General features: G+C 39.3%; 4 protein-coding genes across 4 annotated transcripts in view; 1 reads left to right on the forward strand and 3 right to left on the reverse strand.

Moving 5' to 3' along the window:
- Positions 1-24,848, reverse strand: part of LOC126403715 (serine/threonine-protein phosphatase PP1-beta catalytic subunit) — a 659,813-nt gene that overhangs the window by 505,691 nt on the left and 129,274 nt on the right. The window lies entirely within an intron of this gene.
- The window catches only part of c17h11orf68 (chromosome 17 C11orf68 homolog), a 616,176-nt gene that overhangs the window by 462,048 nt on the left and 129,280 nt on the right, over positions 1-24,848 (reverse strand). The gene's annotated exons all lie outside the window — the stretch shown is intronic.
- On the reverse strand, positions 1,890-16,543 carry ripk3 (receptor-interacting serine-threonine kinase 3). Its single transcript, XM_050066440.1, has 13 exons — positions 16,431-16,543; positions 13,930-14,093; positions 13,681-13,849; positions 11,848-12,003; positions 10,541-10,689; positions 9,998-10,047; positions 8,690-8,851; positions 8,486-8,568; positions 8,304-8,367; positions 6,133-6,197; positions 5,445-5,496; positions 5,119-5,318; positions 1,890-3,271 (listed from the first exon to the last, which is right to left on the reverse strand). The coding sequence occupies exons 2-13, from the start codon at positions 14,085-14,087 to the stop codon at positions 3,050-3,052; spliced, it is 1,530 nt and encodes a 509-aa protein (XP_049922397.1). The 5' UTR covers positions 14,088-14,093; positions 16,431-16,543; the 3' UTR covers positions 1,890-3,049.
- The window catches only part of khnyn (KH and NYN domain containing), a 21,632-nt gene continuing 16,980 nt past the window's right edge, over positions 20,197-24,848 (forward strand). Inside the window, exons 1-2 of the mRNA XM_050066430.1 lie at positions 20,197-20,666; positions 23,265-23,520. Of these exons, the coding sequence (XP_049922387.1) occupies positions 23,302-23,520 (219 nt within the window). The 5' untranslated portion in view covers positions 20,197-20,666; positions 23,265-23,301. The remainder of the gene's footprint in view (positions 20,667-23,264; positions 23,521-24,848) is intronic.

Raw genomic sequence — 24,848 nt, forward strand, 5'->3', positions numbered from 1 at the left:
TAAAACACAGGCAAATCTATGTTGTCTATTTTTATATTTAAATGAATGTTCATTTTGATTTCTTCTTTTGCTGTGACAGATTTCAAATAATACATTGACCAGATTTCTCTCACAAACAGCTGTTTCGTTGTTGGGTAAATGTTCCCTACAGAAGTGATTTGTTTGGAATAAACAGAAGAAGACGCAGGTTGACGTCTGTAAAAGACACCATAGCTAAAAAATACAAGAGTGCCACCTACAGACGCTTGAGGAAAGTTACCACAGTGATTGATAGAAGACAGGAAACAAGCATGGCACTACACCTCACTGAAATAGGATTATTTTAAAACTGGATTTAGGGACTGTACTGAAATTATTGAGGGGAAGAGGGGGAGGAGCCTGTGTTTGTTAAATGGAAAGACAAGACAAGATATTTGTTTACAAAGATATAAACAGAAAAGCAGTATTGATGCTTAAAAATGACTGACGACTGAAATTGTTTCATTCATAGAAATCAAATATTATGATAAATATAAGTGGTTCCCAGCCAGTGGAGTAAGGGAGTTACGATGGGCCCCAGTGCATGCTATTGTGATGGGCACTAGTGCGCCCTAGTTACTGGTTATGTAGCACAAACACACACAGTTTTAGGTGTATAAATATTTTAACAACAGCGTGTCTTCCTGCCGCATTTATGTGATATCCGCTTGCAGATGTGCCCAGCTGAATGTGCTGTCTCGTTACATGATCAGACAGCAACTTGATATTGGACAACATCAACATACAGTACATATTCCCCAGCAATCATCATCACATATCTGCATATGACAAAAACTACAAAAGAAAATAGGAAATTATTAGTTTAACTTAATAGTTTTTCATAGTTAAATTATATTTTTTTATAGTTAATGTAGAATAAACATATACTTTTGTTATAGATTGATACTTTTTTACAAACAGCAGAAAACCATGATGGAGATGGGTTTGCCTTTTTGAGGTCATAATATAGAAAATCACACCATTTTTGATTTAACCAGCAGCACTGCCTGCACTGCCTGCACTGTCTATATTTACGCCCCTGTTCCCAGCCTATTTCCTTAAGGGACCCCTTCTTTCTCGTTGAGTAAACTGACGACAAAATGACATATTTTATGGATATTTCATAATATATTAAATGCATAACAACAACAGTACAGAGCAACTGATAAATTGTGCAATTAACCCAAATAGTGAACACCATAACTGCAAAGTTTGTGTAAAACGAGAAAGTTAGCAGTGTTGGGAATGTCATTACTAGGTAACATGTAATGTAACCATTTGAATTACTTCATCAAAGTAATGTAACTTATTATATTTAATTACTTTTTGATTACTTTTCTAATAAATGTTTTATCTAGGTATTAAAGCTGAAAAGTAGTGATGGCCAAATGAGGCCTCATGAACCACTGTCTTTATTTTCTGAAGCCACCAGATGGCGCTGTCTGTTCAACAAAGGTTTGAAAGCACACTTCATTGCCAGTCCTTCAGCCTTTATCTTTAAACCAAGAGCGCCATCTGGTGGGGTCAGAAAATACAGAAAGTGGTTAATGAGGCTTCATTTGGCCAACACTAGGAACTAGTGCTATACACTCATCAGCCACTTTATTATACACCTGCTCAACTGCTTGTTAATGCACATAGCTAATCAGCCAATCAAGTGGCAGCAACTCAATGCATTTAGGCATGTAGACATGGTCAAGACGACCTGCTGAAGTTCAAACCGAGCATCAGAATGGGGAAGAAAGGTGATTTAAGTGACTTTGAACGTGGCATGGTTGTTGGTGCCAGACGGGCTGGTCTGAGTATTTCAGAAACTGCTGAACTACTGGACTTAAGCTGATTTAAAAAAAAAAATTTGAATACAAACATAAAATGTATTATTATTTTTTATTATGAATCAAAGTCAAAAGTACTTTTTAACTATTACAATCTCCAGGAACTTTGTTTCCTTTGCTGAATATTTCCCATTAGTACCTTCAGGATTAAAGAATAAATCTTGATCCTATGATCAAAACCCCATGATCCTATCAGAGACGTATCCTTAGAGATAAAGCTTTTTTTTTTTTTTGCATACTACACACAATATCACATAAATATTCCACACATGCTCGTTCCAACACTTCACTGAAGCTACATCATGCTTCTACTGAGTATTCAAGGTGCCTGCTTTCAATGGCAGCATCGACACATCAACTGCAACATCCTGCATTTTACTGCGAATCATTTTATATACACCTCAAAGTAAAAATCAATTCCGTGTTTGGTATTTGTAGAAAAATAATTCAATTCATTTTCTTGGCTGCACTTCCTGTGTTTGTGAAAATATAGCCACACAAGGACACATAAGAATAAAAGACACCAAATTAATGCATTTAGTACAAAAAACATTTGCGCTTCCTAAAAATATCTCTACATAGTATAATCTGATGATCAGTATTTAAGGGCTGGATCAAAATAATACTTGCAATTTGTTTTTAATGTTAGTTTTAACCTCCATGACACACCAAAGGGGCGGCCATATGTGCACCTGGCACTGAGGCTGAAATAAAAACAATAGAGGTTATATATCAACCTCTTTTGATTAATAGTCAGTCTGCTGTTAAGGGCGATTTTTGGCACATGACTGCGAGCTGGCACTAAGACTGTGGATATTTTTTGTTGACCACAGTTGGCGGAAAAGCAAAACCATATGACCAGACTTGGCTCCCATTTAAGCTGCTGACAGGGCAAAAAAAGGTGTGAGGTTTTTGCTCATTGGTTTTAAATTCTCTAACAAAAGAAGCAAAATAAATAAAGACTGTTATAAAAAAAAATAGCATAGCAAAATATTCTATTAAAAGCCAGCATGCTACTAAAACATCTGAATCCTGTCCAGATTTGAAAAGCAGAAACAAAGATTTTTTAAATGCATTCATACAGGGAGCCTCTTGTACAAACCACGACCTTCCTCTTGTGCAAGTATGGATAAACCCAACATGGAGAACTGTGACAGAAATTTGGAGAACTTAGAATTGAAGAGCTGCATGTGAAGTCAGCCCATGCCTCCTGTCTTGTCCCTCCAGCTTCCTGAATGTGATAGCGGGAGGTTGACCCTAGGTGGTGCTGTTGGGTGCCGTTTCCTATCGCCTGGGTCACAAATTTGAATGTGCATGGTGTTGTTGTCGCCTTGCTGAAGTCCAGTGACGTTGCTGAAGCGGATATGGACTGCAGGGGCAGGGTGGCAGGGCAAAGTGTCAGGGCTGGAGTACTGACGCTACAGATACAAAAATGAAAAGGGTGAGAAAATCAGCAGCAGTTGACGTTGATATATTTGTTCCAGTCTTCAATAAATGAGGTGTTCATGAGACCTGATTGTCTTAGAAACCAAGTTCCACAAACAACACCTATACTGATTTCCAATTACCTGTAGTGCCATTTAGCCAACACATTCTCACTCCGACCGTCACGTGTTGACATTTGGTCATGGACTTTCTACGTTCACATACGACGTGCAAGGTGGGTGTGTTGGGTGTTGACGTTCTGGGACGCCTTGTCAAATTCTGCCTGTTACATGCATTGTCTTCTTTCAAGATACACTTCTGTTTTCACAGTAAATTTAATGTTTACATACAGTCTCTTTCGAAATAAACGCACTATGCCAGTACAACAACGCAAATTGTCGGGGGGGGGGGGGTTTCTCCAACAACTAACGCACAAGGTTGGGTTTAGGAAAAAAGAAGAGGATTTGGCTTTAGAATCTTACAGGACATGAACACCGCTCTCCCAGGTGAAAGTCGGTGTTTGTTGGACCCGCCCACCCTACTCGGACTTTCGTCACTTCGTCACTTCGTTCTTCTCCCACCGCATTTCCCCCTGATGTGGCCGAGTGCCATTAAACTATAACAGTGACCGGCCGCAAATCATGCCAACATTAAAGGATGGCTATTTTCGTCAGTGTCTGACGCCGCAAGTCACTGCCCAAGCGCCAGATTTCAACGTCAAGTGAGAGTGGGTTGGTTTATCAGTCTAGATTGTTTTGGTGTGAGCCACTAAGTGTTGAAGATATCGGCTGTAGAGATGTCTGCCTTCTCTCCAGTATAATGGAACTAGATGGCACTCAGCTTGTGGTGCTCAAAGCGCCAAAAAATACATTTGAAAAACTCAACAGCAATGTCTCTTTCCAGAAATCATGACACGGTTATGCAAATAATCTGCAGACCTTGCTTTGACCAGTTTCATGAGGGAACTATTTTTTTTTCTACCAAAACTACATCCGCCAACTGTAGCCCCTTTTACATTGCCTGTTCAAGTCGGGAATAAGGCGTTGTTATGCTGCCTCACCGTTCTGTACAAAAGGTACGATCGCAGAATGGGGGTTGTCTCGCCTTTAAGCCGTTAGCGGAGGTAGTACCAGTGTCAAAACTGTGTCTGCATAAAAGGGACAGCTGGCAGGACGGGACCGTGGACAGGCAGAGTGTGATGTTTTGCTGTTGTGTTATGCATGCAACCCATGGCGGGAGATTTAAAAAGCTCCGATAGCAGTTAGCAGCTAACTCAAACAGGAAGACCAGCGGGTCCGGGAGCTCCTTACCCTCCAAGCTGAGGAGGACACCATTATTATTTACATTTTGAGCTGTCACAAGCACAGGCTTCTCGCCTGTGAGTAGATGCACGCGTCCTTCTGCGCGGTGATGTGGTTGGCAGGTGTAGTTCGGTAGAAAGAAAATAGTTCCTACATGAAACTGCTCACAGCAAGGTCTGTGGGTTATCTTGAGTAACTGGGTCATGATTTCTGGAGAGACATTGCTGTTGAGTAGGTTTTTTTTTGTTTGTTTGTTTTGGCACTTTGAGCACCACAAGCCGAGTACTATCTAGTTTCATTATATTCAAGAGAAGGCAGACATCTCTACAATCAATCCAGACTGATAAATTGCATTACAGGTAATAGGAAAAATATTAAATTCTGATTTAGGGGTGAACTTTCCCTTTAATAAGAATTTGATTTTGATTTGATTTTGTGAATACTCTTTAATAAAGAAAATATACTGTGTTTTTAATGCAGTTGCTCTCTCTCATTATGGAATGTGTTTTTAATGCGGTGATGCAAAGTCAAAAACCCACTTGGTACGGTGGAGACAGGTGTTTCCTAAAAGCCAGCTGGGAAGGTTTTGCTTGTGTTTTGCTTTGAGATGACCTCCCAGCCAAGGGAGAAGGCGGCGATGATCGAATGGGGCAAACAGAGGACTTTTTCTCTTTGTATTCCGTCGCCGGGCGGCTCACGTCACCATAGCACACGTTTGCAGGTCGATACGAAGGCGGATCTGAAAGGGAAAACATTGATCTGAAACCATGACACATGATTTGTTTGTCTGATTTGTGATCTAAAAACAAGTTTCCCTCCTACTATAGGAGTTTCTGTGCAGCTTCAACACCAACTTCTTTCTTACCTCTGATTTTTGCTGGGTCTCTTTGGTTTGTGGTCCACCTGCCAGACATTTCCTGCAACAAAGGAGATTAAAAGTTGCACTGTAAACACATCATAAGGACTACAGCTAATTACCAGTTTGTATATATATTTTGCTAAACAGGAAATAACTGGTTGGTAGTCTGTTTTGGTGATCCAAGACAAAAAAGATTTTCAGAATATAAGTCAATACACACTCTGAAACTCATAATCTTGCTTATATTCATATTTACTTTCTGTCACAGATTGCCTAACCATGATCCAAACTCTGGGCTATTCGCTGTGTCTCTTTCCTGTAAAAATTCCCCTGGCGCAGCAGGAAGTGATGCATGTAACATTTCCCCCACTGCAGCAAAAAAAAAAAACAAAAAAAAAAAAAACACCACAGCATTGACCAATTTGTGGCAAAGAAAAAAACATTCTGTCACAGACCACATTGTGAGTCGTTCCTGGGCTAAAAGAAAAACAACTTCATCAACACTGACCTAAAAAGAGACTGAATGATGATGTTAAAGTGTGTTGACAATTAAGGATCCTAGATAGTGTTTTGTAACTGAGTCTTTAAGTAAAACTAATTGAAATATTTAGTGTTTGTAAAAGACAGGAAGTAAATGTTTCTCTGATGGAGTCTCAGCAGGCTGCAGTGGCCGTCAAAAATGTTTGAAGCTCACCTGGATCGGTGGGCCACGCGTCGGCACGCTATCACAAACGGTCACTTCTGCGAAACGTTCAGCCACTGCAAAAAAATAAAATGAAATAAAATGATGAAATGTGAAAAGAAGTGCTGCGAATTGACATTTCTACATGGTTTAATCGAAGTCAGTAAGTCAAACTACTTCCTGACTTTAGAAAAGTTTTGACAGAAAGATTTTAAGTTCCTGTTGTTGAAAACACAATACTGGAGACATGTTATGAACACCACACCACAAAAGAAAGATGAGTCATAGAAAATGTTGGCATTTTGGGAAATATGCGACACTACTCTCATGTCTATACGCTAAATATGATGCTACAGCTAGCCACTTATTAGCTTAGCTTAGCATAAAGACTGGAAACAGGTGGAAACAGCTAGCAAGATATAGTGTTCCAGCTTGCTTGACTCTTGTACAGATTCAACAAATTATGACGTTTTAGTGAAATTAAGGGCGCATTCACACCAGGATAGTCAGGGAGGCTCGGTTCGATTGGGTGGGGAATGACGAAAAATTTCACACCTTCATTTGGTTCGGTTCACTTTCACACTGCACTTTTTAAAGTGGACCAAACCACCAGAAAAAAGCATGAGGAAGACGAAAATCCGGAAAACGGAAATCCATCCCCTTCAGCCGGCTTGGTCACCACAAAAACACCAAAATGCACTGCGCTCTACATCACTTCCTGTCTTTGGTTTGCTGGATAGTTCATTTGCATATCCCACTGTAAGCGAACCGCACCAGGGTCCACTTGCAAGTGAACCGAGACCCCAAGTTTTCAAACGGACCAGGGTTCACTCGTTTGGTCAGCACCAGAGTTCGAATGAGCGTTCACACCACTCCATGGAAGCGGACCAAGGTTCATTTGAAGCGGACCAAATAGCGCCAATGTGAATGCGTCCTAAGAGGTGTTGGCAGGTGGATTTTGTTGCCTTTCGGGCTGAGCTAGGCTAGTCTTTCCATGTTTCCAGTTTTTCTGCTAAGCTAAGCTAACTGGCTAAAGTAAGCCCTTAGAAACAGCATTGGGCTTTGAAGCCAATTTTACATAGTGGCCACCCTGCTGAAAAAAAACAGCATCAACCAGCTTTAGATATCAGCTGGTTTTAGTTGGTGTCAGGATGGTTTAGTTCAGAGGTAGGCAACCTGCAGGTCTTTAGCCTCTCTCCAGTGGCTCTGTTTGGCTTTTACAGAAAAAAATATATGGAAATGGAAATGAATAACCTTTATTTTTTATACATTGCAGAGTAGCCACCTTATGCTAAATCATATTAATGAATGCTCACTTAGAACTATTAGTAATATTGACAGGCTAATTTAGACCTAATAGCCGGCCTCTTTTGATAGCAAAGGTTGCTGAACCTTGTTTTAGTCGATTTACCAGCCTGGTCAGTCTAAGCTGTTTTTTTACAGCAGGGCAAACATGGAATTATAACATTCGGGATGTAGATATGGGCAATGTCTTCAGATCAGTAGATACATTTCTTCTGCGCAACACAACCTACGCATAGTCGCTCGTTTTACGATTGGAATTCGATCCAGTTGGTCAGATAACATTTAGAAAGTCTTTAAGAGCTGCAGGATTAGCCCTTTGAAACATGAATCAACATCACTTTTCATTCAGACGCAGGCCTTCACAAGCATTCAAACCTTTTAAACCTCAGCAAATCGTTTGTATTATGGGGGGGAAATGACCAAAGAAAATGGTAAAAGCTGATAAGAAAATGACCTGAATATCAATTATTAAAAATATTAAAAGACAGAAAATTTTTAGAAAATTATTTTTTTTTTTTTAAAAAGGTAATGAAATACATATGTGTATATATTTTTTCTGTTTTTAGGAAAGGGTTAAGTCATTCCTATCCCCATTCATGATAGCAGAGGGCTAAACAGGAAGTTAGCAGCAGCAGGCAGCCTGCTTCAGGGCCCCACACTGCTGAAGATCCGGGGATATTTATATCGCTAAAATCAAGCTTTATTTGCTTTATGGAATGAACAGAATCAAGTTTTCTTTACACATCCATGGGCTGAAGCTTCCGAGTTAGCTTACAGACATGAGAGTAGTAGCTTATGTTTCAGAAAGTAAATAAGCATGATGTAGAAAAATCATCTTCTAAAGTTGCGGGATTTAAGCAGGTACCATAGAAACAGACCTGCAGCCTGGGTGATCTGAACCCTCTGAACCTGCTCAATCATTCTTTCTTCTTCCCTTCGGTCCTGGAAAGAGGAAGAGAAAGAAGTACATGATAAAAATAGTAATCTGCTGCGTCATGCTAATTTTTTTTTACACCATCTTTGCATGACTTGAGTGTTTATGAAGAGATTAGGTCCCCACCAGTTGCTTCACCACATGGTGGACAGCATCATGAATGGCATGCTTGTGCATCTTAAACAGTTCCTCTGCCTCAGTCGTGCACTCTATTGGACACAACATCGATTAATGATGTAACATTAAGACTGGCCAGGCATCACGAGCTCCTAAAGGTATATTTTATGTGTCATTTAAGAGTTTTAGAGGTAAATAAAGGAGTTTTCTTACTGAGAGCGGTGGGCCTTTGTTTGGGTCTTGTGTCCCAGCATCTCTCCATGAGGTCAATCAGCCCTGTCAGCCCTGCAAGCCCCGCAGCCTGGGACCTGATCTCGTCCAGTGATGGACGGTCTCCCTCTGGGATGCGAATACGCACTAAGCTGGACTTTGCATCTACAGTGGAAGAAGAATTTAAAAGGGTGTCAGAGTGGCTTTGTGGTTAGTAAGACCTGAATATAAGGTGTGGGTTGATGCTTACATTCAGATATGTCTTCATACTTTGCCTAAAGCTTCATTATTCTATATTTTTATATTAACAATGGATCAAATGACAACATATAATGCAGAAGATGCTGCTCATGGAGGCAAATCCATAGATTTCACCCAACTCTGCAGATCATCTCAGGAGGGTGGGTTTATTTGTCTTTCTACCAAGCTCAGTAGTATCACTACGCAGAAGGAAGTGTGCATCTACTCATGGATGAAGGGCTCATGTTCACGGAGGCATGAGATGTAAACATTAATGGCATCCTCCTCGGCTGAACTGTAACGTTAGCTAGCTCAGTGGTGCTAAGTGAGCTAGCAGCAGATGCACGCTTCCTTCTGCGCAGTGATCCAGTTGGCTTGTATAGTTTGGTAGAGAGAAAATAGTTCCTGAATGAAGCACACATCTACTCATGGATGAGAGGATCATGCTTGTGAGAACGCGAGATGTAAACATTAATTGCGTCCTCCTCGCCTGTACTATAACGTTAGCTAGCTCAGTGGTGCTAGGTGAGCTAGCAGTAGATGCACACTTCCTTGTCATTGGTGCTAGGGTAGAAAGAAAATAGCCCCTACGTGTCATGAAACTGCTCACAACAAGGTCTGGGGAATATCTTGAGTAACTGAGTCATGATTTCTGGAAAGAGACACTGATGTTGAGTTTTTAAAATGTATATTTTTGGCGCTGTGAGCACCACAAGCCGAGTGCCACCTAGTTCCGTTACATTGGAGAAAACGCAGACACCTCTACAACCAATACCTACAAACAAAATCTTGTGACATTAGAATAAATTCAAAAGGCAGTCTTGCTAACATTGCAATGCAGTAGATTTTGGTCCACGTGACTTTTGTTTACAGGCTTATACCCTGCGGCTCAGAGCCAAGAAAACAAACAGTAGGTGTGGTTACATTCGTAAAATCCTGCCATTCCTGCACCATGCTTCATAAAGCAAACAAAATACACTCACATGAGGAAGAAAAACTAAGAGGAGGATAGATTTTTTTAAGCATAGATGGTGAGAAAGAGGCTAAAAAAAAAGGCAAAGACACACTTACATGCATATGGCTGTTTCCCTGTGACAATGGACCATAAGAGAATACCATAACTGAAAGACAGACAGAGAGTTACATGCCAGGATTACTACTCATGCCATAACAATCACACCCTGGTTGACTGATGGAAGAGTTTGTTTTAGGTCATGTGATAATGACAACATTCAATGACAACAATTAAACCAGTGTCAGAGTATTTGGAGTCCAGATGGGAGATGTCGAAGCATTTGGGTGCGGTTTGGCAGATGAGGAAGTCACCTGATTACCTGGAAGTCTGAGCAATGACAGTAAATGCCTTTACTGAATACTGAAACCATTCCCCTCATCTGTTAAAGGACTATGCCTCTAATATATTGATTTCTTGTCATGACGCTTCAGCCTCAACACAAAGCTGATAAATGACCCTTGCTCATGTTTTCATGTACTAAATTTTCTCCTCTGATACAAAGTCCATATAACATCAGGATGATCACATAAAGCCTTTCAAATTAAAATTATGCGTCATTATTTGTCATTATATGATGTGTTGGTTCGGTGCTCCTGTACCTGTAGATATCAGAGGCTTTCGTAGGGCTGTACGATATTTGAAATGCCTCCGGTGGCATGTAGTTGATCGTCCCTCCTTCCTCTTCACTGTCGTCCTTGGAAGCCCGTGTGACGCTGTGGTAAAACCGGGCAAGGCCAAAATCTGTAAGCTGGGGAGAAAATAAGCCGGAGACAGAGAGCTCAAAGGTAAATGATGGCCAGCGGTCAAATGTAACTAAGTACATTTACTCAAGACCTGTGCTTAAGTACAAATTTGAGGTACTTGTTCTTGAGTATTTTCTGTCCATGCCACTTTATACTTATAATCTACCAAATTTCATAGGGAATATTGAAGTTTTTACTGCACTGCATTTATATTTGACAGCTTTAGTTACTTTACAAATTAAGATTTTTGAACACAAAACATACAAAGAACTTACAAAGTTGATGATATTTGATTTGATATGATATTTAGTAGTTAATGACTGATGAGGTCTATCTGACCCAAGTGTTGCATCTATAATAACGGGAGCCAATTAACAGTGAGTGGATTATTTTTCTAATAAAATATTATCTATTAATAATGACAGGAGCGTGGGTCGTTTAACTCGGGACATTTCTTGACCTCAGCAACACGTCTCTCATCATCTATTCTTGGTCAAACACAAGACACAGCAATAGCAACAGATTTCTCTTTATGCATCCATGATGAGGAGAGGAGTCGAGCTGCCACAGGAGCAGAGAAGAAGAGCTGCTATGGGAGCTGGTATGTACAAGCTGAGAGCGAGTGTGGGGAGAATGCATTTAATTCTGGGGGCAGGGCAGTTGGAAATAGGACAATGTCGTTAAGTTCTGCAGGGTGGCATGTCCAGGAGCGCCACCGCTGCTGTGGCATTGTACATTGAAAGTAATAGGGGTGTGGGGTTTTTACGTGCAGCGTTCGCATTGGCCGGTTGTTCCCTCACCAAAATTTAGCCTAATTTTGGAGCTTTATTTAGCCCACTTTCTAACAAGCTATGCCGACCTGCTACCAATGAATGCCTTAGATTTTCTAGTTTCATAAGATAGCAATGTCTCCGCACTTGCTTGAAAAATGAGGGTGCCAGAGCCTCTTTAACACAGTAATATTGGTGTACTATTGTAACACTGGGGAGGGCATGGCTCCCCTGGCCCCCCCTTGGAGGCACCACTGCATACATGACTTACAGGGTCCACGTTGTCTCCATAGAGACTGAGCTGCTACTGTCCACAAGGCAGAGTGCAAACTAATATAACAATATAAAGTAAGCAGGATGAGGCCTCATCTTCCCTGACAGCCTGGGACTCACCTTGGCATTGAGATAGGAGTCCAGCAGCACGTTGCTGGGCTTCAGGTCCAGATGGAGCAGGGGAGGAGACAGACTGTGGAGGAAGTTTATTCCCAGAGCCACTTGGTGAGCCAGTCTGAAGACCAGCGGCCACGGTGGAGCTCCACCTAAGGTTTCCTGGAGGATTGTTTCCATAGTTAGAGATTGTGCTGTAAATGAACTATTCGTATGCTTTCTACTATAGATGCACTATCAATCAAAAGTTTGGAATCACCTTATTATTATCACAGAATAATAATTAATAATTAACAGTATAATTCAGACATGTCAGAAGACTACTACTACTACTACTACTACTACTACTTGGATTTTTGTTTTCCATTAGTGTATGTGTTATAACTGAGAGAATTTGAATACGTTAGTCCAAAACGGAGTTAACTTTGGACGGAGAACAATACTGTGGAGAACACTGGCTCTTTCGGTATGGCATTTGTCACACTGTAGGGTACATCTGGAAAGATTTTTTGTGGCTTTGTTTTAATTTAGTTTATTTCAGTCATTGTATAACTTAAAAAAATTCAAATACACATAAGAAAATTCTTGAATCAACAAATATAAGTCATTACTTTTGAAGCGTTATGTACTGTTCCCTTTTATATTACTATATATATACAGCAATGGATTGTAATATAGTAATAATATATTAAGTTTGTTTTCTTTAGTGTTTAATCACCTGAAAATGAGAATTGTTGTGTTTTCGTTACCTTAGAATGAGCCTCTTACATCTACACAAGAAGTGAGTCCTACAGAGATCATTATGTTGCACCACCATATTTCTACGGTAGCCCAGAACAGTCCAACTAAACACTGGCTCTAGATTGGGCAATTTGCGATTCTGTCTGTTTGTTTTAGGGAGGAAAAGACCTCTGCTGATAATTTGGCTACCAATAAAAACCACCTGGACATCTGGATCTAAAGTAAGAAAAAGAGAAAATTTGGCAAGTACAAGTTAGCGGTTGCTAGGTAGTGATGGCCAAATGAAGCCTCATGAACCACTGTCTTTATTTTCTGAAGCCATTAGATGGCGCTGTGTGTTCAACAAAGGTCTGAAAGCACACTTCATTGCCAGTCCTTCAGCCTTTATCTTTAAACCAAGAGCGCCATCTGGTGGGGTCAGAAAATAAAGAAAGTGGTTCATGAGGCTTCATTTGGCCATCACTATATAGCTTCTGAGAAACGACACGCAACGTGAAACTGCTTCATTCAGTGTTTTTACTGGTTTTAATCACCTGGGATCTCATTTATAAACATTGCGTACACACAAAATGAGGCCTGAAAGGATTAACCCACGCAAAGTTGTGATCTGTAAACGCAGACTCAATGGGAGAAACTTTGACCCATGAAAATTTTGGAGATGGTAAATTGTTGACAAAGATGCTGAGGAGGAAGCCTGGCTGTAGAAATTGTCGAATATTTTTTGGCCCATGTCATTTTTGGCTTTTGTCTGTACGTACATTTCTAGTATGGATCCTACGCACTGTTTTTTAAATGAGCAGCCCCTCTGCAACGAGAGCATCACAAAAACAATGATTTTTTAAATGTAAAACTGTTTTATTCTGTGTAATTTACTGGTTCAAATCACTAGGTCTGTTTGTTTTGGAGAGGAAGTGACAATTCAGCTCCCTGTAAGAACCACCTGAACCATGAACACTGATGGAATTCTAACCGGGAGACATTTCAGCTGGCTGCAATGTGCAGTCCTCACTGCTAGATTCCACTAAATCCCCCTAAATCTTACACACTGTTCCTTTAAGCAAAAGATATGAGTGGCCCACTTCTTCCACCACTGTTTACCTGTAGGGTGGCCAGCGATCCTCTCTCCATGAACTCCATGACCAGGCCGAGTTGTGTTGACGAGCCAGAGTTGGGCACTCGACCCCTGAAAACCCCTCGGACCTGAATAACAAACGGACTGCTTCCTTGACGCATCATGTCGATCTCACGCAGTAAAGCCGCACTTTTCCTGTGTGTGTGTTTGTTTGTATTATGAATAATTCACAACTTCATTTAAATGTAATCAGAAAGCTTTTTGTGACTGCTTACCCGTCATCAAAATGAAGCAGTTTGATGGCCACATCACAGCCCCACTGACAATGCCTGGCTTTGTAGATTTGTCCGAAGCCCCCGGAGCCAGTCACCTTCCAGGCCTGCAGGCAGGAGTCTTCAATCATAATTGGAGCTACACAGCTTTGTAGTTCCATAGTTCACTGGAGGAGGAAATAATTCATGATAACCAAACCCTTAGAGGCCAGAACAATGAAAAGCACAGTTCCTCTTTAATAAAGAGGATCTTACCAGTCACTCAATCATGGAGGCTGGTTTAATTCTTGGATGTGCCAGTGCCCAGTTTTGACTTTTCGACCTTTAGTCTAGTTAAAGACAGCCATTGAAATTAAAAACACATATTTTACCTCTTACCTGTAGTGCTATTTCTCAATCTAGATTGTTTTGGTGTGTGTTATTTCTACTGAACTACAACCGCCAACCGATTTGCCGCACAGGAGGAAGCATGTTGTTAGCTAACCTGGCACCACTAGGCCAGCTAATGTTACAGCTCAGCCGAGGAGGACGCCATTAATGTTTACATGTCACGCTGTCACGAGCACGAGCCTGTCATCCATGAGTAGATGTAGGCTTCCTTCTGCACGGAGATACGGTTGGCGAGTGAAGTTCAGTGGAAAGAAACCTCAACCCGATTAGGTGGTGGAAAGATGAAATAATTGAGTTTAAGCATTCTAAAGACAGTCCCTGAAGCCATGGGGGGGGGAAATTTAGGGGGAACTTTGGGGGTTTAAGGACCTTAGGAGGTTAACTATATATGTGCTTTTTGTTCTGAACAAGTAATCTTATGAAATCATATCAAGGATCGACTTTGAATGGAAGTGTAACGTCTCTTTATCAATGCTCAGTATTTCTTTGTATCATGTTTCTCTCTTTTTATGTTCAAAGTATTTTCAATTAGTTTTTCAGAATATACAAATTACAGTATGAAATATAGTTTGATACATTTTAATAAAGTCCCATCCCACGAGTAACCGTAGCCTGTTGCACCATTACAAAAATGCCATATGACATATCAAAGTACAAGTTTAATAGTAAATATGACAAATGACTAATAACGTCCTGACACCGGAACTTTCATTTGGTATGCATTTTTAATTTCTCCTAGCTATTCGGGATCAGTAGGACCTGATAAGTATAAAAAACTAAACATTGTCAACAACAATAAAGTCCCAAGGTCCTTCAGCGAGTGCTGCTCCAGTGTCTTAGCTCCTTTCTGTCGCTAAAATTGGGCAAATTTGTTGCCCTATCAAACTACAAACATTATTAATCATGAATAAACATGTATCATCCATTAAATTTCATCAGATTTGTACCTTTGTACCATTTTTGTGTCGGGAGCTGTTATTGTGCTCTTACTACCACTAGATGGCACAAAATAAGTGTCCACGAATGAGGATGAGAGGTCTGAGCTAAGTAGAATCAAGTATAAGGTCAAGTAAACCTGAAATTTGATGTCCTCATATGAGGACACAGGGTCTCAGGAGGATAAATACACAAAGAACTTGTATATCTATACATATGATATTTCTAAGGCGTCCATCTTTTCTACCTGATCTAGAACTGGTTTAGACTCCTCTCTCCGTAACGTATTGTACATTTAATGCCTTTAAAATAAGAGTTCCTCCGGACAAGATAGAGTCGTGTGGTTCCTCTACAGATGACAAAACACTTGAACTTAAAATCTATCGATTATTGTTATTATTTTTTTGAATAAATCAACTGTTTGGTTCATAAAATGACAGTAAGTGATGAGAAATGCCCCTCAAAATCCCCCAGCGTCCACTCTCATGTCTTCAAACTGCTTGTTTTGTCACCAATAATCTAAAACCAAGACATACGTCATTTATAAAACAGAGAAAAGCAAGAGATGCTCACATTGGAGAACCTAACACGGCATTTTATGCTGAACTAATGACATCATTGATGAATAATGATAAAGAATCTTCACTTTTTCTCTTCAGCTGAACTTCTCAGGTGGTTTTTTAAATGGTTTCATATGTCACCCGGGGGGCACATATATTCTACAAGCACCATACACAGAGTCAGCAGGAAACCACATTGCTTGTTGTTGAGGCTACCTAACTCATATCAGAAAGTCCCAGGCAGTGGACAAAATAATAGGAACACCTGTAAAATGCAGTAATGCTCACTAATAGTTTTCTTTGAGATTGGGTCAGTTTAACTTTGTGCTGTTGTATTTAATTACCTTATACTATATGGTACCTTCTATGTTGTCCACCCTCCTGAACTCTTTCTATTTTAGTTTAAAAGCAAATGTCTTGAACCTACAAGCTTAAACACAACAGATCTGCATTATGTAGACAAAACAGGTCTATATACACGAAAAGACAATATCAGATAAAAGGTGAAAACCACAACACAGTCTGACGATTTCCTGATCAAATCAACACCACAGACACTTAAAACACTAATAAGAATGTTAAGGTGATTTTTTCTTTTTAAATGGGGAAACCACTCACCCTTAGGGATATACTCTTCTTCCTCATCGTTCAACCGTATCGACAGAGAGTGTAAAAACCCTGCTGCTCATTCAGTGACTTTCTACTCGCAGTGGCAGCAGCTCTTGTTCCACCTACAAAGAGGAAAGCAGAAGTGAAACTGTTTTTTTAACTTCTGCTTCTGGACTGCTCAGCAAACAGGCAAGTGTGTGTGGTGACAACAGGATTATTGTTATCATTATTATTATTTAATCCTATTTCTCATTGGATTTAATGTCTGCTTATGTGGATGTATTTTTATTAATAAATCTTTTTTGATGATGATTTTTAGTTTGTCTTAAGTTTTGGAATACTTTAAAAAAAAATAATAATAATTCCTCCCACCATTTGGGGAAGCTTGAGTATGGTTGACACACAAGTCAGTAGAGTTAGCTGTAACACTTTAAATACTTGTAATTATAAGAAAGCTGATAATCAGATAGATCGTTGCTCTGTTCGGTCCCAGGCCCACATTTGAACAGAAAAGCCAGTTTTCTCATTTTGCTGTGATTACGTCATTTTTCATGTTCTTATCTGATAATCTAGAAGCAGACCGTCTTCTATAGGGGAAGAAAAAGACAGGGATGATGGGCCTCAATGTGGAGCTGGATTCAGGGAAGTTGTGGTTACAAGATACTTAAACCACTAGGCCACCGTGACACCCAACCTAATGTACACACCACAAGATTAAACAAATATTGACACCAAGAATGACGTAGAAAAGACTGTAAAGGCTGTTTTAAGTTTTGCCAGCAGAGGGTGTAGTCTGCAATATGATTTACAGTAAATGGGTAGTGTTACTTTAAATGACTAACACCAAACCTGTATTACTTAATGCATTTTTTTTTATCACCTGATGCAGTCCAATAGATCACACTCCTCTCTACGTCAGAGGAAAATACTTTTTACTCCACTACTTTTTCTGATACCTTTGGTTACTTTAAAACAAAAATATAAAATATTAGTTAATATTATAGATTAAGAGGAAAATTGCAGGTATTTGAACTCAACACTCAACAAATCAGGCTGTTCTCATGCACTGATTGTAATGCACCACAATTTGGACATAACACATGTAATCATGAGCCATTAATTTGTGTAGAACATATGTAATCAGGAACACAGTGATCATGTGACGAGTGCGCTCATGGGAGTTAAGAAGGAAGTAATATAAAGAGCAAAAGGCTGCAGGTTGGGGTGTTGAAGGGGTCGGAAAAGAACACAGGACTTTCCCCCAACAGACCGCTGTTGGTGTCCCGTGTGAAACCAACTGAACTTTGAGTTATTTTAAGTTATGTAGTCACCATGTTTCTTTTCCTAAACCTAACCTATGTAACTTTGGATGTCATACGAACCGTGTTATGAGGATACAGTGAAGACAAACACCCCATGGATGTATAAAGAGAACTGGATACAGCAGCAGAGGCAGGGGCCCGCTCATTTATTAAAGTTGGTCAGTGACGCATGACTATTTACAGGTATAAAATTATGGTTCCCATAAAGCTAAGTAGCCTAGGTATAATTGCAGCTGTAGCAGCTACGTGACCTGTCCTTGAGCTACATGACTCGCACACCATACCTTCACATCAGTCTACGATCAGCCCCATTTGCTTCTCAGCCTGGAAGTAAAGTCCCAATGAAATTGTTAAATTAGGGATGAGCTAGCTATGAAGTATACGTCAAAGAAGAGGTGGTTATGGTTAAGGTTAGGGTAAGGGTAATGTGAATGCTACATCTTGTTACTCATGCAAATGCTAACTTAGTGATTACCTAGCTTTGAAGTACAGAGGTGGTTAAGGTAAGGGTATGTGTTATGGGAAGGGTTACATGTCATTACTTATGCTAATGCTAACTTAGCAAATAACTATCTATGAAGTATTGTGTTAAAAAAGAAACAGTTATGGTTAGGGTAAGGGTAATGGGAAGGGTTACATCTCATTACATATGCTAATGCTAATTTAGTGATAAACTAGCTAGGAAGTATTACGTTAAAAAAGAGGTGGTTAAGGGAAAGGGAAGGGTACTAGGAAGAGTTACATCTTGTTACTTTTGCTAATGCCAACTTAGCAACTAGCTATGAAGTTTTAGGTAAAAAAAAAAAAAAAGAGATGGTTAAGGTAAGCTAAAGTGTTAGCCTGCATCTTGTTATTTATGCTAATGCTAAGTTAGCAAGTAGATTAGCTAACTATGAAGTATTTCATTAAAAAGAAGGCAAGGGTAATTGGAAGGGTTACATGTTGTTACTTATGCTAATGCTAAGTTGACAATTAACTAGATGGAGTATGTTTAAAAAAAAAAGAGGTGGTTAAGGTAAGCTAAAGGGTTACATCTCATTACCACTGCTAAGTTAGCAAGTAGCTAATGGTAGCTATTAAGTATTACATTAAAATACAGGTGGTTTAGGTTAGGATAAGGTTAATAGGAAGGGTACATCTCATTACTTTTGCTAATGCTAACTTAGCGATAAAGTATTATTTAATGTAGACATAAAGTATTGTCTACATTAAAAGAGTGGTAGTTAATGTTAGGGTAGGGGTAAAGGGAAGGCCACATCTCATTTATGCTAATGCTAAGTTAGCACTTAGCCAGCAATAGCTATGACATATTACGTTAAAAGACAGGTGGTTGAGGTTAGGATAAGGGTAATATAAGGGGTTACATCTCGTTACTTATAAAGTGAATCATGTCTTTATGTATTATGGATTATTTGCTCTTGTGAGTCATATAAAGCTGTACCCCTGTGCAGCTGTCTTGAATGGTTAAAAATTAGCTATAGAGACCAAGACTGTTTTTATTTTTATTTTATCTTATTTCATTTTATTATATTGTACCAGGGTGTAAGCAAGTTTATTTCTGCTGTAATGTTACATGGGGGTCTGGGGATTGACCGGAGCCAGCCTCAAGTGGCCATTTAAGGAACTGCAGTTTTTGGGACTTCAGCCTTAGCTTCACTTTTTCCACCCTGGAGGTTTGCCGTTCGGTGTTGGGTAGCTCAGTCGGAGCCAATTTATTTGTTTCCTATTAACAGATCCAGGCGTGTGTGTGAACACCAGATTTTTTTTTAGTCAGCATACACACAGAGCGGACAAATATTAAAATATTTTGATGTCAGTACTTTTGTACTTTAACTTAAATAATATTTAGATATTTTTTTTAATTATTTTTTTTAATTTATATTATTTATTTACTTATTATTTCATCTTATTTATTTTTAAATTTTATTTTATTTTATTTATTTATTTTGTATCAAACTACTATCAACACAATGTCTGTTTTTTGGCTTTAAATGACATATATTGAACCCAGTGTATCCATCAGATATCACATTTTACCCTGACAGAGTAAGACAGGATGTAGTGTAGGAGGTAACATCCCTCTTCCTGTCTTTGACACAGATAAACTTGCACCAAGGAAGCCACTTTGTAAACACATAGTGTAGTTTGAAAAATCTGCTTATCCACTGGATAAAGACATATCTGGACACAAAATGTCTTACACACAGCCTCAGTCTGTCCTTTACAAACAAAGCCTGTCTGTCACTGAGCACAGGCAACTAGGAGTTAACAACAACAACAAAAAGTCAGACAGAAAACCCCCGCTCATGACGTCAGTGGAAATCCCCTTTATCTCCTGTTTGACCCTCTCACAAGACAAAACATTTTTAAAAATTTTAACATGCAGGCTTGTAACGTTTTATTTGCTATATTAATCATTTATGTTTAATAAATAAGGAAAATAAACATAAGTCAAGGAGCATTGTGTGTATTTTTAGGCTGTTGTGGTGCATTTTAACACAATAAAAGAGCCTACAGACACATTTTGAGTGTATGGGATTGATTTAATAATATAATTCAGGTGTCACAGCGACACTATGACCCCTATACCCAGCCAGAAGTACCCGCCCTGACTGTGAGATAAGCTTTTTCCTTTAGTTTCGGTTTTGTCTTCGGGCTTTCCACCGCGGTGGTCTTGTGGCTCCAGCTCCGAGCTTCCTCATCCGCCATCCGCAGCAGCAACGGGACCGTCTCCGTGTCTCTTCCGTGATTCTTCCTTTCTGCTGCTGCCGTGTGTGTGTGTGTGACACTACAGCATGCGTTGAACTTTGGTCTGATACATGTTGTTGTTGTAGGACTGCGGAAGCCTGAGCCCGAGCTGCCTCTGTGGATCCGTAGAGCAGCTGGAAACGAAACTTTGACGGCGCACGGCGATCGAGCTCACGTAAGAAAACGACACAGAAATATTATATTTACTGAGTATTTTAAAAACCCTGAACTGTCTGCTGTATGTTTTCGGCTCTATCTTTGCTTTTAAACACGTCCAACAAGTCTGTTTTAATCAAGATAAAGGTTTCACAACATTATCTGGCAATAGGCCACATTTCGTACCATGGTAATGCAATGTAATGTCAGTCTGCGTGAAAAGGAGCATCGTTGGACTAAAGCAAGCTGCACTTTATATGTCAGTACATTAATATTAGTGAAGGCTGCAGCTTTGTTGACATGGAGTTTGCATAGGTCAGCACATCAGGTGCAAAGTTTGCTATATTAAGAGAGGAAATGAACGCTCCACTGCTTTTGCTTGACAAGTACAGTTACAGGGTAGTTTTAACATTAAAAACACGTGATACAGTGAAATACAGTGCACTGTTACACGTTTAACTGGTGGTTTTTGTCAAATGCGGTTCATATTCACATAAATCAGCTTTAATCAGCAGTGTTTGCATTTATAACTCATACAGTAAACAATACAGTTACAACCTGTCATTTTATTGCCATGGTTACAGCATTAACAAGCTGGCATCCAGCAAAACTATACATACATATTAAAACAGTTAGAACAATTTAAATCAATGGACAAGCAGAACAAAGCAACCTCAGTTCATCTAAACATCAACATATTTTGCTTGTTTATAGATATGAAAATATATACTGTACATGTACTGCGTGTTTTAGTAACAGCACAATGACCTACTGTAAGCACAGGATAAAGCAGGGTGACTACAGCTAAATTCAATGGATTTTAAAGCTGTTTTAAGATGATGTATGATTATTTTAATCTACACTTTGCAAGCAGATAAGTGGATGTGTATAGGAAAGAGACAGTATAAGGTCTGGCGGTGGGTTCTAGGATTTGTTTCATGAGAGCTGGACTCATTTTGACAAAAAGAAAAATAAAAGACAAAGAGAATAAAAGACCTACAGTATGTACAGTAAGTACAGGTTGAATCAGGGTGTCTACAGGTATCGGATGCTTGAATTTGAAGCTGTTTTAAGATGATTAATGATTATTTTTATGACTGATTTTTGGACAAATCATTTCTTTCTTATTCAAGCACTGCAGTTATGTAAGAATATGCTTTGAACCTACACTTTGCCAGCAGATAAGTGCATGTATATAGTCAAGAGACAGTATAAGGTCTGGTGGCAGGTTCATTTTGACAGAAAGAAAATAAAAGACAACAAGAATAAAACACCTACAGTATTTATACGTACAGGCTAAATTAGGGTGTCTACAGGTATCGGATGCTTGAATTTGAAGCTGTTTTAAGATGATTAATGATTATTTTTATGACTGATTTTTAGACAAATCCCCTCTTTGTTACTCAAGCTTTGCAGTTATATAGGAATATGGTTTTAAGAATTGTTTCACGCACAAGAGCGTGACTCATTTTGACAAAAAGAAAAATAAAAGACAAAGAGAATAAAAGACCTACAGTATGTACAGTAAGTACAGGTTGAATCAGGGTGTCTACAGGTATCGGATGCTTGAATTTGAAGCTGTTTTAAGATGATTAATGATTATTTTTATGACTGATTTTTGGACAAATCCCCTCTTTGTTACTCAAGCTTTGCAGTTATATAGCAATATGGTTTTAAGAATTGTTTCACGCACAAGAGCGTGACTCATTTTGACAAAAAGAAAACAAAAATGGATCAATGGAATTAGATTTTAAAAATCTGTGGCGACGACGACCTGATCACTTTTAACACCTACTTCTGACGTTTTAAGGACCTGCAGACACCCTGGGCTACATACAGTACGTACTGTAGGTGCGTGGCATTTGGAAATCGCAGCAGCGCCCACACTTACTGTCACTGAATGTTTCGACAAACATTTCACAATTATGACTCTTGTGACAGAAAGACACGCTACAGTGGTGTGAAAGTTGGAAGGAGTTTTTTTTCCCACTCTAAATTCACGTTTAAAATGTTGCTTTTAATTGAAAGGCATTAACTTTTAATTATGATGTGAATTTGTAATGAATAGTCCTGGAAAACTACCAGTAACTATACGACTTCCTGACAAAAATCGTCTTTGTCAGAAGAGGCAAAATATGTTTAACTTCTACAAAACTTGTTTAATTTTATGCAAATAGTTTCACCTTTATATTATAATTGTTGTTATGGACCAGAAGGTTCGATATTCTTACCAATTTTGAAGTTGCACTGAGAAATAAAACACTTCTTTAGCTTTTAAAGTCATAAAAATACACAGTCCTCACAGTGATTAAAGCAGCAACACTTTAGAACGGTAATGACCGAAAAAAAAAATGGATGTAACTATAATTTAAAACCCAAATGAGGGCATTAATTGGGGGTATGTTTTTTTCAATTTGATTTGGGTTTTTTTTTTAGATAAGCAACAAAATGTAACACAAGCCAACATAATACAGTAAACCAGTGAACAACAGGCAACATGTGAGGTCACAGTGTAAAAATAGGGAGACAAGAACGACAGCAGACAATAAGATATATAGAAAAGTATAAATAAATTACCAGTCAAGTGTGTAAACATGATGTTCTGTGTTTTTCACAGTATGTGCAACACTTTGCCGCCGATTTAAGAATAAGGGATGGACAGTGACAAAGCTGATGGAGGAGGAGGCGGAGAGGTGGAGGATGAATTTGCGTGTGACGGGATGCTGCGTGGCTATCTGACCTCCCTGCACGGCACCGTGGAGCGGATATTCAGGGTGGCGTTTGGCATCGGGGCGGACGACATGTCTCCTGGCAACAACGGGCAGATATGGCTGAAACTCCGAGGGCAGAGCAACAATGTGAAAGCCGCCAAAGTAAGACGAGATTTGTTTGTTTGATGTTACACAATAAGAGTTGAGTCATTAGTTTGGGCAACAACTTTTGCCCCAAAATTTTACTTCAATACTGAAACAATTTTTACATTAACATGACTTGAAGGACACAATCTTTATCTCAACCTCTGCCACTGTGTTGATTTAAGTTTTGTTTGTAGTTTGTCAGCCTTGATTTGGAAACTTGTTATTGACATTATTGGCAGTGTTAGTCCACAGTGTACTAAGATAAAAGGCAGTGTTCCTGGTAGGTGACTCATCGAGACTGACTTGAGTTTCAGCCCAACATGTGGTCACCCTGCTGACACATGCACTCAGAATGACTGACGGCACTAAATGAAAATAAATTCTGATAATAGATGACTTAAAATTGAACTGCAAAGGTTTTAGGTCACTACACACGTACATCAGCTTCACGGAACAACCAGACTGTATACAAAGATGACAATGCTTCCTCCCAAAAGAGGAAAATGAAACTTAGAAAAATGAAATGAGAATATTCCAGCCTCGTGATGTCATTTGGAGCCTGTGCAGTAGCAATCTGTCATGGTGTCAGGTTCACGTAGTCTATCCAAGTGCAAGCAGAGCCATTGAGTGTGAGCACACTGATTCGTACATGTGGCTGCTTATGATGAAACCCCCTTTTCATAGCATCAGGTAACTAATTAAAACCAAACTTATAAGAAACATAAACACTTGAAATCACCAGTTTCATCACGATACGATATTATATCGATTCTTTGGACAATGATACGATATTTGGCGATATTACAGAGTCTGCCATGATGCGATTTCGATCGATGTGATTCAGGGGCCTGCGATCGATATCAAATGATATTATATGATTATATAACACAGTCGGTTACAGAGGAAGCTTTTGGCCATAAAAGATAAAAACAACATAAATAATGTAAATAATTGTAACCACTTAACTGCTGTAAAATTTACTTTAACCCTATGGGCCCGAACGACGCATAGTGCGTCCAAATTCACACCTGTTCTTCTCTGTGGATTTTCTCCACGACCGTGCGTCATAGCGAGAAGCCACGCATATCACGTGAAACAGCGGAATCATAGCTTTCCGACAAGACCAAGCACTTGTTGGTAGTCCAATGTTTTCACAGCGACAAAAAATGATAAAGTTACACTAAAATTATGTATAACAGAGCTTTCATACAGCTCTGCACACACATTACTCTTAGATGGATTACTCGCGAATGCAGGGTCGCACAGAAATGCATATCACATGAAAGCGCAGGAGCAGAACTTTCCAATGATACCACACACATCATTGTGCTGTCATCCCATCA

Source organism: Epinephelus moara, chromosome 17 (genome assembly GCF_006386435.1).
Source record: "Epinephelus moara isolate mb chromosome 17, YSFRI_EMoa_1.0, whole genome shotgun sequence".
Lineage (NCBI taxonomy): Eukaryota > Metazoa > Chordata > Actinopteri > Perciformes > Serranidae > Epinephelus > Epinephelus moara.